Source organism: Saimiri boliviensis, chromosome 1, assembly GCF_048565385.1.
Source record: "Saimiri boliviensis isolate mSaiBol1 chromosome 1, mSaiBol1.pri, whole genome shotgun sequence".
In the NCBI taxonomy this organism is placed as follows: domain Eukaryota; kingdom Metazoa; phylum Chordata; class Mammalia; order Primates; family Cebidae; genus Saimiri; species Saimiri boliviensis.
The window spans coordinates 122085758-122102378 of NC_133449.1; the positions used below are offsets into that span (position 1 = coordinate 122085758).

Sequence of the window (16621 nt, forward strand, 5' to 3'; positions counted from 1 at the left end):
CTACTCAGGAAGATGAGCCAGGAGGATTACTTGCACCAGAAGTTCAAAACCAACCTCAGCAACATAGCAAGACCCAGTCTCAAAAAAAAAAAAAAAATTAATTAGAAACCTGTCTTCTACCAGTCTAAATATGCTGTAAAAGACATAGCATTGGCGAGGCGCGGTGGCTCACGCCTGTAATCCCAGCACTTTGAGAAGCCAAGGCAAGTGGATTATCTGAGGTCAGGAGTTTGAGACCAGCTGGGCCAACATGGTGAAACCCCGTCTCTACTAAAATACGAAATTAGCCAGGCATGGTGGCACATGCCTGTAATCCCAGCTACTCAGGAGGCTGAGACAGGAGAATTGCTTGAGCCCAGGAGATGGAGGTTGCAATGAGCCAAGATCGTGCCACTGCACTCCAGCCTGGGAGACAGACTGTCTCAAAAAAAAAAAAAAAAAAAAAAAAAAAAAGACATAGCATTTTACAGAAGAGGAAACTGAGGCTAGGAGAAGATAACAGCTTGCCCAAGGTCAGGGCTGAGACATGAAGCCCAGGGGCTGCGTTTACTCACCCCATGGCTGAAGGCGATGATAATGAGGGCCAGGCAGGCGATGATGGCCACCAGCAGGAGCGTGAGCAGCAGCGGCCCGTGCTGGCTGGTGAGCCGGTACTTCTCGTAGAGTGCATCTTGGTCAGGGCCCTCCTCACCCTCATTGAGGAAGTATCGGCCCTTAGCCGGCATTCTCCACTGCCAGCAAACGTGTCCACCGGCTGTTAAGGAGGCCCCAGGGCCTGGAGGGCATCTGTCTGCCAACAGCCTCCCCTGTGGGCCTAGGCCCCTGGCCTCTCCAAGGCCGGCAAGCGGGCCTGCTGCTCCATAGCCAATGAGAGGTCTGCACAGCTCCGGTGCCAGGCCTTGCTCACTGTGTCGCTGGCATCCCTCTGTGCATCCAGACTGGGCTGACTCCACACGCGGTTACTCTGCGGAGACCAGAGCTTGACCTGACGGGGAGAGTCAGGGGAGGGCTGGCATCAGGGAGAGCGGGGCCCAGGCCTCACAGCTCCGCATCTGATTTATCCATCTTTACCCTACCCTAACTTTTATGCCCTGTTGTCATAAAGCTAGTTCCCTGTGTCTTCTAGAACTGCACTGTCCAAGAGAGTAGCCACTAGCCACATGTGGCTGTTCTTTTTTTCAAGGTAGGGTCTCACTCTGTTGCCCAGGCTGGAGTGCAGTGGCACGATCATAGCTCACTGCAGCCTCAAACTCCTAGCCTCAAGTGATTCTTCCAACTCAGCCCCTTGAGTAGCTGGGAATACAGGTGCGCACCACCACACCCCAAGCTAATTTTTAAATTTTGTTTTGTAGTGGTAGAGTCTCCCCCTGCTGCCCAGGCTGGTTTTGAACTCCTGGGCTCAAGCAATCCTCCTGCCTCAGCCTCCTAAAGTGCTGGGATCACAGGCAAGAGCCACCATACCCGGCCACTATTTTAAAGTAAATTCAAACTAATTTTAAATAAAATCAGAAACTCAGTCCCTTGGTCACACTAGCCACATTTCAAATACCAGGTGCGGTGGCTCATGCCTCTAATCCCAGCACTTTGGGAGTCTGAGAAAGGCAGATTACCTGAGATCAGGAGTTCAAGACCAGCGTGACCAACATGGTGAAATCCTGTCTCCACTAAAAATACAAAAATTAGCTGGACATGGTGGCATGTGCCTGTAATCCCAGCTACTCAGGAGACTGAGGCAGGAGTATGGCTCAAACTTGGGAGGCAGAGGTTGCAGTGAGCTAAGATTGTGCCATTGCACTCAGCCTGGGCAACAGAGCAAGACTCTGTCTCAAAAAGGAAAAAGAAAAGAAATACTCAACAGCCACATGTGACTGGTGGCTGCTGTACTGGCCAGCACAGATACACAGAGCATGTGTGTTATCACAGAAACTTCTACAGACCAGCTCTGCTTGGCACATTTCACTTTTTGCTTTCACACAAAGGTCTCTCCGATCCATCTCAATTCACTCTGGTTATGGTGTGAGGTAGGGATCAAGGTTCATTTCTTTTTTCCACATGGATATTGAACTATCCCAGCAGTGTTCAGTAAACTGGCCATCCCTTCCTCACTGAATTTCAGTGGAACCACCTCTGTCATAAATCAGGTGACCACACAGTTGAGATCTGTTTCCAGGCTCTGCTCTGTCCCCATGGTCCTGGTACAGACACCACATTCACTTCATTTTCTAGTGAGTCTCACATCTCCAGGCCCAGAGGGTTCTAAGCTGTGATCCTGGGGGCTCTGAGATTTGGGGACATGCCTCAGGGCCCCAATGGGAAGGGAAGGCAGAGGGGCACAGGCTCAGGCCTCCATGCCCGTTTTCAGCCAGAGCAGCCCACTGCATCTGTTACAGAAGCTCCACATAAAACTGCATTTTTTTCTTTTCTTTTCTTTTCTTTTTTTAATGGGGTTTCACTCTGTCACCCAGACTGGAGTGAAGTGGTGCAATCATGGCCTGTTGCAGCCTCAGCCTCCCCGGGCTCAGGCAACCCTCCCACCTCAGCCTCCTGTGTAACTTTGCAGCAATAACAGGAGGCTGAGGTAGGAGGATTGCCTGAGCCCAGGGAGGCCGAGGCTGCAGTGGGCCATGTATTTTTTTGTAGAGATGGGGTTTCACCATGTTGCCCAGGCTGGTCTTAAACTCCTAGGCTCAAGCATTCTACCCTCCTTGGCCTCCCAAAGTGTTAAGATTACAGGCATGAGCCACTGTATCTGGCAAAGATCTTGTTTTCTTAAAAGATGCCCCTGATGCAAATTTCAGATATCTGCAAGCCTTGCTTCACAGAAAAGGAAGCTGAGTCTCAGAGAGGGACATAGAGGCCCCTTTGTGACAAAACTGTGAGCCGACCCCAGGCTTGCCATGCTCAGCCCATGTGGGCTCCTTCTTTCCCCAGCACCATTCATTCATTAGCACATTCATCTATTCCAAAAAGTCTTGTGAGTCACACCAACGCCTGCCAGCCCCTACACCTCCTGTGTGCTAGGCTGGGCTCTCTCTCCCCAGGGATCCCCATCAGTCTCCAAAGGAAGGAAAATTACCAAAAATGTGCAATCCCTCACACAGCAATGAAGACTTGGGGACAGCTGCCATATTCCCAGCAGGAACCTGTGTGAAGGGGGTGACCTTGGACCAAGAGTTCAAGCCCCCAGTGTCCTCCAGGCCTGCCTCGGATTCAAATCAGGACATGGCCAGAGGCAGAGGGCAGAGGGCAGGGAGGCTATGAGACACAGGATGGCTCAGGGCAGTCACAGGGCACAAATGGCCAGCCACCAGTGGAAGCTTCAAAGGACAGCTGGTCCAGCACAGGGAAGGTGGCCAGGCAAGCCCCCAGCCCCTAAAGGCAAAAAAGCAGAATATCTAAGGTCCTCAAGTCTAAGGGAAGCCCCCACAACCAGCGCACGCTACTGTTAGATCCCTGGGGCCACCTCGACTCCAGAAGCCACCTCAGGCTCTATTTCCCCTGGAAGTTCCTATTCCATCACCACACACCAGGAGCGAAATGGAAAAACCACATATTTGGGGGAGGAGAATGGGGCCATTTGTTGCGGGGCCGTGGCTCCTTTGGTGCCTGGGCTCCTTCGGTGCCTGGGCAGGTGCCTACAGGCCTTGGCACCTGTTCAACCCTTCGGGGGTCTGGCCCAGAGCTGTCAAAGTGTTCAAACTACAAATCTGATTTCCACATGAAATAATGATTTTTTTTTTAATGTTGGCAGCTGATTTCAAATTTTTCAGTGATTGTAACTCACTAGTTTACAACCTCTAAATCTAAACGAATCAGTCTATATTCCACAAAAGGCACGTGTTGTGTGCTAACCATATGCATCCAAACCTGTGCTTCGGGGTTTGCCCAACAACATAAGATCCCTGCCTGAGACGCATCAAATTCAGCCTCCCCTCACCCCAAAATAGCCCTTTGCAGTAATAACAGCAGCAGCTCCTGTCACCCCGGCACCTGCACACACATTCATTCTCATCTTCACAACCAGTAACGGTCAAGGTGGCACCACCGTTTCACAGATGCAGAACTGAGCCCAGAGTGGCAGAGTGATTGCCTAAGATCACACAGCTGGAGCTGGTGGGTGGATGGGCTAGGATTCAAATCCGGGTCTGCCAGCTCCCAAACCAGGGCTCCACAGCCCAGGCTCCCCACCTGACATCCTGGGAGACTGAGCCAGATACCACAGCAAACAAACAGCAACCTCACCTGCCCCCGGCCTGAGGCCAAACACCAGTGCACCAGGACGGCCAGGCTGAGACGCTCCAAACACCAGAGGGCTGAGGCCGCTCTCCACAGCTGCTCCATCCCCCGGGCAAAGCCCCCAGACCAGAGCTGAGGCGGCCAGACACATGCATGCAAGTGCAGGTGTGAGAGTGTGTGGATACGCCCACTCCAGGCACACAAAGCCAGGCTGGGCCACCACAAGGAGAGGGAGGAACCAGCTGAGAGGATCCCAAGGGCCCATGAGAGCCCAGGCCTGGCAGACATGCCTCTCAAGGATCTCATTAGGCCACTTCCCGGGCAATGGCAGGCAGGGGCAGGTAGACAGTGGACACCACAGGCACATGGACTGCGGCCTATCCAGGGACCTTGGCCCGCTCCTGGAACAAGCTGGGTAGCGTCAGGCCTGGGGGGAATGACCTCACTGATCACATCTCCAGACAGGCCCCAGGAATCCACCACCAGTGGCACGTCCCCAGGCCAGCTCCTCCCTAGGAGCCACCGCCCCAAAGCCAGACCCAGAGGCACCCCCTGCCTGGGGAGTTTTCAAGGCCCCTCATCCAATCACCAGTTCTTCCACCAGCCCTTGACTCAGTTGGCAAGGGGGAGGGCCTCCCCACAAGGCCCTGGATGAAGGGACCCTTCTGCCTTGTCTGAGATGCATCCAATCTGCTTCCGTCATGTCTGAGATGCATCTAATCCGCTCCTGCCATGTCTGAGATGCATCCAATCCAGGGCCCCCTGGATTGAATGACTCTGCCCTTGGCTCGAACACCTGCTTGCTAACAAATGACCCTGCTGTTAGCTTGCACACCTCCGTGACGGGCAGCTCACCACCTGTCAGGGCAGTCTCCTCCATCACTGGGTACTTTTTCTGGCCCTGAGTCCTCCGTTAACTCAAGCCAAGCCCTGCCTCTCTGTTACTCCCTAACCCACACCCCACGGGTCCTGTCTGAACTCCAAAGCCACCAAGAGCAGAGCTATGCCCTTTGGCAGGTCAAGTCCCCACTTGCTGAGGAGCCTGCAGTCCCGGGGTCCCTCACTTGTTCTTACCTCACGACCACCCCAGTGGTAGAGCAGGGTGAGCAGCCCCATTTTAAAGAGGAGGGGACTCCACCGTGGGGGAGGGGTGCAGATGCGGGGAGAGTGTTTCATGCTTCTGCTGCGCAATGTCCCCTCTCCTGATCCTCAGTACCCTGGCTCAGGGGCCACATGACCCCGGTGTGGCCAATCAGCAAAGTCCCTCCCAAGCTCCAGTGCCACAGGCCTGGGCAGTGAGGGCTCTTTTCGGACTTCTGCTGACCCAGGGAAGGAGGCATTCTCTTTTGTCGGTGGCCTGGCACTGCCAGCAGACACCTAAGCCACCACAAGGAGAGAGTGGGCCTGAAAATGATACCAACATGGAGACTTGGCACGAGACACAGGCCTGGCAACACCCACTAGAGCCACTGGAGCCAGCTGTGCCTGAAGCTTATGCAACCTGCAGACATTTAACCACACAAGACGAGCAATGCCCCTTTTAGCTTCAGCCAGTTTCAGCTTCTGTCACTAGCAACCAAGAGTCCCAAAGTCCACGTGGGTGTTCTGGGCCCAGGTTGTTGTGTCTGGGAAGCAGCCACGGCCCCTCAACGGGTTCCGAGTCAAGTGGGAGGTTCCCAGTCAGCACAGAGGTGACATGCGCCCCTGCAGACACAGCCAGTCCTCCAGAAAGGAGCTGGGCCCAGGAGGGGACAGCCCCGCTCATCCCTCCATCACACGTTCCAGGCTCCAGCCAGGCTGTGTGATAGTAAGGAAGCCAGGTACCCAGGGCTGCAGAAAGCTAGGGGACACATCTCTCCAGGGGCATCCAGAGACTCTCCCCTTTGGGGAGGTGGGGAGCCCAGAGGCATACAACGTGTGGGCAAACCACAGCGGAATCAACCTCACTCCCCACAGGCAATCTCGGTGGGCTCCAGGATCCCTAGGGCAGCCTCAGGTCCTGGGACACAGCAGTAAACAGAACCTAGGTGCTCCTGCTGCAGGCAGCACCGTGAGCTCTTTCAGTCTGCACACCTGCCTTGTGGCTGTGACTACTGCCCCCATTCCACAGATGTGGGAACTGAGGCACAGAGAGGTTCCATCACCTGCCCATGGTCATGAAGCTAACAAAAGCGAGAGGTGGAGCCGGGTGCAGTCGCTCACACCTGCACCCCCAGCACTTTGGGAGGCCAAGGTGGGAAGATTGCTTGAGCTAAGGAGTTTGAGACCAGCCTGGGCAACACAATGAGACCCCGTCTCTACAAAAGTTGTTTTGTTTTGTTTTTAATTAGCCAGGCTTGGTGGCATGCACCTGTAGTCCAAGCTACTTGAGAGGGTGAGGCCAGAGAATTGCTTGAATCCAGGAAGTCAAGGCTACACTGAGCTATGATCATGCCACTGCACTCCAGCCTGGGTGACAGAGCAGGACCCTGTCTGGGAAAAAAAAAAAAAAAAAAAAAAAAAAAAAAAAAAAAAACATTAAAAAAGCTGCCTGGGGTCCCTATCACCGTCATGGGGCTGGTATCCAGAAATCACATAATATCCCAAAATACCAACCTCTTCCCCACAAACAAGGCCCAGGACAGAGCTATGACCAAGAGGTGGGGAGCGCAGGGGACCCCATCGAGTTATTTCCCTCTGCCTTGCAGGAGCAAGGTCGGGCCAGTAATCTCCAGGAGGGCCGCCTCCTCCAGGAAGCCCTCTGAGCAACCCCACACATACCCTCTTATCCCTTCCCCGCAACGGAGGCAGGACTGTGGTCTCCTCACCAAATACTGGCCGGCTGGGTCCAGGTTCTCCAGCAAGAAGAGCTGCTGGACTCGGGAGGCTAGGACTCGATACTGTAACTGTTCCCGGGAGCTCAGGAAATCCTTCCCCAGTCCAGCTGATCGGGCAGTGTCCCCAGCACAACCACAGCCTTGTGGGGAGTATGTTCTAGAAACCCCCAGCTTTCACAGACGCAGACAGGACACACTTCCTCACCCGGCCAGTGCTGGCAGAAACCACAGCCTGGCTTCCTCCAGCCAAGCCTCCGCAGGCTCGGGGCTGCCTTGGGGCCCTGGTGGCCTCAAAAAAGGGAAGTGGGGGCCTTGGAGAGGGAGGGGCATGGAGGCCTGCAGGGAAGAGGCCCCACTCAGGCCCCTGGGTCCACACCCTGCCCGGGACACAATGCAGCTGCAGACAAAATCCTGCACGCTCCATCTTGGTCCCCAGGCCTGCTGGCTCTCAGCTCCCCCGGTGGGCTGGGTCTCAGGCAGATTATTCATTTGCCAAGGGAGTCTCATGTTAATGCCATCTCCCTTGGGAGACCCTGAGCTCCATGAAGCTCCCTCCAGCAGCTGCTCTGCCCAGCGCGGGCCTGACCCAAAGGGGACCCCAGGCTTCCCAGGAAACCTCCTGGGACCCAGGGATTCAGTGTTGCTGGTATTCAAGGTCCCACCCCCAAGCCCAGCCCTCCCCAGAACCTCCCTATCCCCAGAGCCTTGTGGCCCCCCTGCCCTGCTCTCCCAGGCACCTCCCTGAAGAGGCCTTCCCAGTGTGTGTCCGTCATCCCAGCCCCTGCTTCGCCAAACCGTCGTGGTGGGATCTGCGTGTGTGTCCTGCAGCTGGTCCTGGCAAACGCGTGTGACATGAATGGCCAAGTAGGTTAGCCAGCCAGAATCCTGTGCCGGGCCCAGGGTGGGGAAGCAGGCAGAGGGATGTGGGTGAGGGAGGAGGGCGCCACGGCCCAAGGATGAGGGCAGATGAAGGAAGTGCCTCCCTGAAGACTGGAAGGCCCCTGCCTCGCCTGCCTTACCCGCCATGGCACACCTCTCCCAGCTAAGCTCAGCCTCTGGGAGGAGGCCTGCACCCGATCCCAGCTCTGCCACCAATGGCCTGTGAGTGGCAGTCGCCTGCACACTCTGGCCTCAGTTTCCTCATCAGTAAACTGGGGTGCTGATAACCAAGTTGTCTGCACAGGTGTTGATGTCCAACAGGCCCAGCTTGCAGGACAAATGGGCGAATGGTCAAGAAGGCAGGCACTGTGCCCAGGGCTGAGGAAGCCCTGCAGGGTCACAGCCCAACCACGGGGTCGAGGGAGAGGCAGGGCAGGGCGGGCAGGCCCCCAACCGCATCTCCTGATGACAGCCTGCAAAGCTGCCCAGCAGGGGCAAAGGCTGAAGTTCCCCAGTGGCACGAGCCTCCAGCCAGCCCTGCACCCCCTCCACAGCCCCTGAGCACCCCCAGGCTGACTGGCTTCCATCCCCAGGGCACACGCTGCTGATCAGTCTTAGGGACCAGAAACCTGCATTCCAGTCCCAGCTTAGACACCAACCTGCTCTGTGTCCCTGAACAAGTCTCTTGCTGACCTGCACCTCAGTTTCCTTCCCTTCCTGCAAAGGAGGGGCTGTGTCAGACCTCTGAGGTCTGGTCTGTGTCAGACCCCTGGGTGGGGTGGGCTGGGGTTGGAGGCTGAATCAGTAGATGAAAAGGATAAGGGACTGGAGAAAAATTGAAGGAAAAGGCTGATGCTCTCACCTGTCCCCAGAGGGCCACTTCTAGGGATGGGTAGAAAGTTGTTCTTTGATTCTTTGGAACACAGTTAAGTTAGTGTTAATGGGAAATTTGTAGCACTAAATGCCCACATGAAAAACTGAGAAAGATCTGAAATTAACAACCTAACTTCACAACTGAAAGAACTAGAGAAGCAAGAACAAATCAACCCCAAGCCTATCAGAAGATGAGAAATGACAGAAATCAGAGCTGAACTGAAGAAAATCAAGACACACACAAAAATTCAAAAGATCAATGAATCCAGTTGTTTTCTGAAAAACGAAATTAGCCGGGCGTGGTGGCTCAAGCCTGTAATCCCAGCACTTTGGGAGGCTGAGGTGGGTGGATCACGAGGTCAAGAGATCGAGACCATCCTGGTCAACATGGTGAAACCCCGTCTCTACTAAAAATACAAAACATTAGCTGGGCATGGTGGCGCGTGCCTGTAATCCCAGCTACTCAGGAGGCTGAGGCAGGAGAATTGCCTGAACCCAGGAGGCGGAGGTTGCGGTGAGCCGAGATCGTGCCATTGCACTCCAGCCTGGGTAACAAGAGCGAAACTCCGTCTCAAAAAAAAAAAAGAAAGAAAGAAAAATGAAATTAATAAAACAGGCCACTAGCTAAACTAATAAAGAAGAAAAGAGAAGATCCAAATAAATATGAGAAATGACTAAAGGAATATTGCTAATGAGACCACAGAAATAAAAACAACCATCAGAAACACGAACACCTCTACACACGAAAACTAGAAAACCTAGAAGAGATGGGTAAATTCCTGGACACATAATTGTCCCATGACTGAGCCAGAAAGAAACTGATTCCCTGAACAGACCAATAATGAGCTCTAAACTGAATCAGTAATAAATAACCTATCAACTAATACGAGTCCAGGATCTGATGGTTTCATAGCCGAATTCTACCAGATGTACAGAGAAGAGCTGGTACCATTCCTCCTGAAACTATTCAAAACAACCGGGGAGGTGGACTCCTCCATAACTCATTCTGAGGCCAGCATCACCTTGATGCCAAAAACTGCCAGAGATACACACACAAAAAGAAAAAATCGTGTTTTTTGTTCTTGAAATCCTCCCCTTCCCTTCATTCCTTTGGCTAAGCGTTACTCTGATCAATCTCTCCTTTAAAATGCACCTCCAAGGCTCCAGCTGCCAGGGTGCTGAATCCAGGTTCACTATGTCTCATGCCCATTCTAATGCTATTTAGAGGCTCCCCAGGGGTAGCGGGGGAGGGGGTTCGTTCATGCATTCCTTCAGCAGATGTTATTTCTGTGCACTAGTGCCTTCTGTGCGCCAGGCCATGTACCAAGAGGAAATTCTGCTCAGGGAATGAGCTCCCAGAAGGTAGAATCCTTAGCACTGCCCTCACGAGGGTATCTGCTAGGGCTCTGCACACAGTGGGTGTTCAGGCAACAGTGTTTATCAATTGACTAACCAATCAACCAGGCTCCCCTGTTGGAGGAATAGCCCTACTTTTTCCTCATTCTTGCCTGAAATTCCATTAGTGATTCATTTCTTTAAGCACTGCCCTCACTAGCCTCCCCTTCAGAAGGGAAACACTTTCACACCCACGTTTAACAGATTTCTGATCTCTTTTCCCGTGATAAGGAAGAACAGAAAGGGGAAGTCCCGCTGGCCATGGGGGACCTCACGTGGTGCTCGCCCTGCCCAGGACAGCAGGACAAGAGGCTGCTGGCTGACTCTGCACATTGCTGAGGTCCCCACCCTGACAGGGGGTCCAGCAGTGACAGCAAGGCATGAATGGGGCTGGGAGGTACAAGAAGAGCTGCATAGGCCTGGTGCGGTGGCTCACACCTGTAATCCCAGTACTTTGGGATGCCAAGGCAGGTGAATCGTTTGAGGCCAGGAGTTCGAGACCATCCTGGCCAACATGGTGAAACCCCATGTCTACTAAAAATACAAAAATTAGCCAGACATGATATGGTATGTGCCTGTAGTCCCAGCTACTCAGGAAGCTGAGGCATGAGAATCACTTGAACCCAGGAGGCAGAGGTTGCAGTGAGATGGGCTCATGCGACTACACTCCAGCCTGGGCAACAGAGTAAGGCTTTGCCTCAAACAAAAAAAAATGGCCAGGCGTGGTGGCTCAAGCCTGTAATCCCAGCACTTTGGGAGGCAGAGGTAGGCGGATTACGTGGTCAAGAGATGGAGATCATCCTGGCCAACATGGTGAAATCCTGTCTCTACTAAAAATACACAAATTAGCTGGGCATGGTGGCATGCACCTGTAGTCCCAGCTACTTGGGAGGCTGAGGCAGGAGAATTGCTTGAACCCAGGAGGCAGAGGTTGCAGTGAGCTGAGATTGTGCCACTGCACTCCAGCCTGGCACCTGGCGACAGAGTAAGACTCTGTCTCAAAAAAAAAAAAAAAAAAAAAAGAGAGAGAGAGAGAGATCTATTTCATAGGCCCTTGGACAGATGCAACCCAGAGTAACTGCTCTCCTGGAGGGGCAGGAAGGATGTGCATTTACGTCTTAACTCCTAGGCTGCTAGTATTCTGTTTAGAAAGGCAGCATAGCCCAAAAGACGGCAAGCAAGCTGGATTCACAACGTATATCAGGATGATTTCCAAAGAGAGCAAGAAACTATGGGAGAATTATCATATGATGCTGTAGTGAATATGGCCTTTTTATCCTGATACAAAACCCAAAAGCCATAAAAAAAAAAAGACTGATAAATTCAGTTACATGAAAAAACAAAATATGCAAGGTAAAAACTATCAAAAGCGCAATCAAAAGACACACGACAGATTAGGGAAACATTTGTGACTCATAACACAAGGAGGTAATCGCCTTCATACGTAAAGAGCTCCCAGAAATAAAAAAGAAAAAGACCAATAACCCAATAGAAAAATGGGAGCAGACCAGGAAGAGCAAGTTTACAGAAAAGTCAATCCAAATGACTCTTAAACATTTGAAAGGCCAGGTGTGGTGGCTCACACCTGTAATCCCAGCACTTTGGAAGCCTGAGTCAGGCAGATCACATGAAGCCAGTAGTTTGAGACCAGCCTGGGCAACATGGCAAAACCCCATCTCTCCTAAAAAATACAAAAACTAGCCAGGTGTGAAGGTGCACGCTTGTAATCCCAGCTACGTGGGAGGCTCGGGCATGAGAATCACTTGAACCTGGAAGGCAGAGGTTGCAGTGAGCTGAGATCACACATGTACACCAGCCTGGGTGACAGAGTGAGACTCTGCCTCAAAAAAAAAAAAAAAAAAAAAAAACCCACAGCATTTGGAAGGAAGCTGACCACACTCATAATGAAAGAAACACAAATTAAAACTACCATGGTAGCCAGGCACAATGGGATGCACCGATAGTCCCAGCTGCTTGGGAGGCTGAGGCAGGCAGATCACATGAGCCCAGGAGTTTGAGCCCAGCTTGGGTAACATAGCAAAACCCCCATCTTGAAAACAAAAACAAAACTACCATACAAAACCATTTTTACCTATCTGATTGGCAAAGGTCAAAGTATTTTATAAGTTTGTGTTGGAAACAGGCAGTCACATTCCCTCCTGCAAGAATGTTTAAGTCAGTACAGCCCCCAGTGAAGGCAGTTTAATAACATCTAACAAAGTCACTAAAGGACATATTTGCTTTTTGACTTACCAAATCCATTTTGAGTAATTCATCATACAAACACTGTCACAAGTGTGAAATGACATAAGTATAAGATTAGTAATCGAACATTATTTGTAATAACAAAAGATTGAAAAGAACATACCTATCAGTCAGGAACTGATGAAATAAATTATGATACAACCTTACAATGGAATACTACGCAGCTGTCAAAAAGCCTGATGCTACTTGAAATGTCACAGGGTATCCTGTGAAAAAATCCACATGGCAGCGTCTGGAACAGATAAGGACTGAACCAGGACACAGAAAAACCAAAACTGTTGATTTCACAGAGTGGATAAATTTCACTTCTCATTTTCAGTTTCCATTTCTATTGTCAGCGTGTTGCTTATGAGACAAAAAAAAAAAAAAAAAAAAAAAAAGTCTGATAGAAAAAATGAATCCCGGTTCATCACATCTAAATCGCATGACCTAGCCAGGTACAGTGGCCCATGCCTGTGATGTTACCTACTCAGGAGGCTGAGGCAGGAGGATTGCTTGAGGCCAAGAGTTCAACATCAGCCAGGACAACATAGTGAGATGCTGTCTCTAAAAAAATTTAGAAACTGAGCCAGGCACAGTAGTACGTACCTGCAGAGCCAGTAACTTGGGAGGCTGAGGCAGAAGGACGTCTTGAGCTCAGGTCAAGTCTGCAGCAGGTGATGATTGTTCCACTGCACTCCAGCCTGAGAAACAGAGCAAGACTCCATGTCATTCATTCATTCATAAATAAATTTAATTTCTTAAATATTAAAAGAAATGATACATGACCTGATTTAGCTTCCCTGTGCCTCAGTTTCCTCATTTGAACAAAAGGAGAATAACAGTCACACCCCACAGAGTTTTGAAAGGATTCATTTGGGGGTGATGTGAGCAGTGTGCTGAGCCACCCCAGCACAAAACGCCCCAGTCTAGATAGCATGCCATGTCTAGATGTCAGAAAGGGCCATGGGGTGCAGAAGTGAGAGGGCCTAGCACCTGTCCCTTCCCCTCCCCCCAATCCTGCCATAAGCCAGCAGCACTGGGGTGAGGACACCCAGTCCCCACTCTGGCCTGTGAGTGCCCAGCCTCTGGGAGGCGAAGAGAGTATTGGTCAGCCACTCAGGCGGCTTTCCAGGGCCATGAGCAGCAATGTGGGCTGAGCCCTCCACGCAGGGTCTAGTTGGGCCTCAAGGGAGCTGCCATACCACCCAACCCAGGGGTGAGGGAGGTGCGGTGTTGATCTGAGCTGGAGGGAGCTCACAGGTGACATCCCAGGCAGTGTCGAGTCCTCAGCCCAAGCCTTCCAGGCCCACTGGCAGGAGAGAGCACAGTACCCAGGCCTCAAGATGAGCTTCGCAACCTCTAAGCCCAGTTTGGAGACAAACCTGGCCAGCTATCTCCTCTGAGAACCTGCAGAGAACCACAAAGAGGCTGGGATGAGGCCGGTCCCCCTGACTCCCCAGGTGACGGGTAGGGGAGCTCTATTTCTAACCAGGGCAACTGACTCTGCGACCTTAACCTCCAAGCACAAAGCCCACCGGCTGGGAAGCAGTGGAGCTAGGATTTGAATCCAGGCCTGCCACCCTTCAAGGCCCAGAGCAGATTCACTCTATCTGCATTTCCTAAGGTGCATTCTGCCCAAAAGCAGGGCCACGAAAAGCTACACACACACAGCCATACACATCCACAGGCATTTCTGGTCACAGGTGGTGCTGAGCTCACCTTCTCCTCTTCCTCATTTAAAGATCCCACACACACATTAGCAAATTAAAGGCTCTGACAAGTCCTGCAGGAAAGAAGTCTGGAATCAAACGCAGCTGAACATTTCCCCATCCTTTATGTTAATAAGACTCTTTTTGTATTGAATCCCTAATGAACCTCCTTTGGGAAATGCTGACTCTGTAGTCTCCAAGACCCACCTAGGAACTCCTCCCCCAAGAAGCCTCCCTGGGCAGCTGTGCTCTGTAGAGCCCATTGGCCTTCCCTTACTTGATTACAGCCTGTAAAGCTCCTTACGGCTGGGGGCCCCCACTCACCCACCTCCACCTGACCCCAGGTTGGGCTAGCTGGGTATACGGGGGTTGCAGGTGCCGGGAGGGCCAGCCCATGCACCTGCCTGTGGGCCAGGACGCCCACCCTGAGCTTGGCCTCCCAGGTGGAGGTGAGAGGAGAGGCCTAAGTGAAAGACCCGGGCTCTCGGGTGCTCATGGTCTCAACAGCGCCCTCCCCAGGCAGTTTTCAGCTGAGAAGCATCTTGCCCAGGGGGAAAGCAAGCGGGAAAAGAGCTCCAAGTACCAACCCAGCAAACGGCTCCTGTCGAATTTCCTGCCTCTCCCGTGCAATGCAGAGGAGTGACTGACCCACCTGCCTCAGTTTCCCCATCTGCCACAGGTAGGGCAGTGCAGGGAATAGAGCCGTGGCCTGACTATCAGGTGATGTCAGGTACAGTTCCAGGTCTCCCTGTCACCAGCTGTGTGACTCAGGCCGTTCTTCACCCTCTCTGGGCCTGACTCCTCCAGGGCAGAAAAGGCCTCCAGGATCTCTGCAGTCCCTTCCCACTCAGACCAGCAGAGAAGCCAATCACAGAGAGGTCAGTCAGTGGGAGAGGCCTCTCCCACCCAGAGCTCAGCAGCCCACCCACAGCGTGCAGTGAGGCATCACTGCCTAGCCTGGCCTCCTGTCCCAGTGGCAAGCCTGAAGCCACCACCTGGCCCAGAGGCCCCCAGTTTGGCCTCCATGACACCAGCTCACAAAGTGCCCAGCCCCAAGCCAAGGCACTGAGACCCTCACTTCCCTGAGACTTCCTGAGAACCCGATCCAGGCCAAGGGGGCAGGAGAGACGCAGTCTGGGTAACAATACCCAGACTGCCTTGTGAAGCCGCGCCAAAAGCCCGGAAGAGCCCTTCTGCAGGGGAAGCAGCCCCACCCGGCCTCCCAACCAACCACAGCCCTGGCTTCCGGACCTGCACCCACACGGGGGCTCGTGAGTCCCTCGCCACAGCGGTCCCTGGAGCCCAAGCCCCCATTCCTGGTCACCCACTCCTTCCTTCCACAAACCCTGCCCTTATGGAGCTCTTGGGCAAGGGAGGTCACTGTGATGGAATCTCAGGCCGCAAGAGCCCCATGGTCCCCAAAACCAGGCCTCCCACACCTACCCAGAACCCCAAAAACACCAAGCCTGGTCTCTGCTCACCCCTTGGCCAAAAAATGCCTCCAGAGTTTCTTCCCAGGCCTGCTCCGTGGCTGCGTGATTTGGCTAATTTTGGTTCCCCAAACAAGCCCCACCCTTTCATCGCCAGCTCCAGCAGCCTAAAAACACGCCCACCTCCTCACCTCCAAACGCCTTCTGCCTGCCAAACTCCTGCCTGCCCTTCAGGTTCAGCCTGAGCTGCCACCTCCTCCAGGAAGGCTGCCTGGTCCCCTCCCAGGCTGGCCTCGTACCTTAGCTTCCCCAGGGCCTGCACCTCCCACAGAAGCACAGGCCACCCTGACATGTCGCTACCTGGCTGCACGCCTGGCCATGCACTACCCAGCTCCCAGGATCTAACCCTGCCTGGTACACAGGGACATCAAACCCCATGCTCCACAGACTGGGTACAGCCGGCACTGAACTGGCAGCTAAGGACTGGGCCCCAACTCTGGAGTCCCCAGTCCCATCTGCATAAGCTTTGCCTCTCAGGACTCAGTTTCTCACCTGAGCAATGGGGATGAAACCCTTCTCCCCACTCCACAGCCTAGTCTAGAAGTAAAATGACCTTACAGCTATAAAACCTCATAAAGCCCCAGAACCACTGCACATGGAAAGGGGTCCATCCTACCACAGGAAACAGGGCGCATGTTGGCACCCCCAGACCTCCATCTGCCAAGTGCCCCTGGGCTCCCGCCTACAGCAGGTGCAGGGCGAGACACTGCTGCTGCGACAGATAGGCACAGGTCCCCTGTGGAGCTCATGCCGGGAGGAGGGCAGATTGTCATAAATGAGCCAAGCGAGGAAAAGGAACGGCAGGGCCGGGCAGTGGGGCGGGCGGGAAAGCACAGCGGAGGGTGCGCGAGCTCTGAGATCCAATAGCAGGGTGTGAATCGCAGCTCCACCTTGGAGGAGCTGTGTGACCTTGGGCATGTTCCTGAACCTCTCTGGGCCTCAGTTTCCTAACCCACAGAATCAACTGATAACAATA

The 16621-nt window shown here is 53.1% G+C and overlaps 1 protein-coding gene across 22 annotated transcripts in view; it reads right to left on the bottom strand.

Moving 5' to 3' along the window:
• Nucleotides 1-16621, bottom strand: part of ADCY7 (adenylate cyclase 7) — a 74291-nt gene that overhangs the window by 29230 nt on the left and 28440 nt on the right. For 5 of the 22 annotated variants that reach the window (XM_074403190.1, XM_074403172.1, XM_074403183.1 and 2 more), the window contains 3 exons: nucleotides 14166-14229; nucleotides 13053-13853; nucleotides 555-985 (listed from right to left, as the gene is read on the bottom strand). In XM_074403190.1, the coding sequence (XP_074259291.1) occupies nucleotides 555-725 (171 nt within the window). In that variant the 5' untranslated portion in view covers nucleotides 726-985; nucleotides 13053-13853; nucleotides 14166-14229. The other 17 variants (XM_010347830.3, XM_074403235.1, XM_074403212.1 and 14 more) reach the window with 14 other exon arrangements.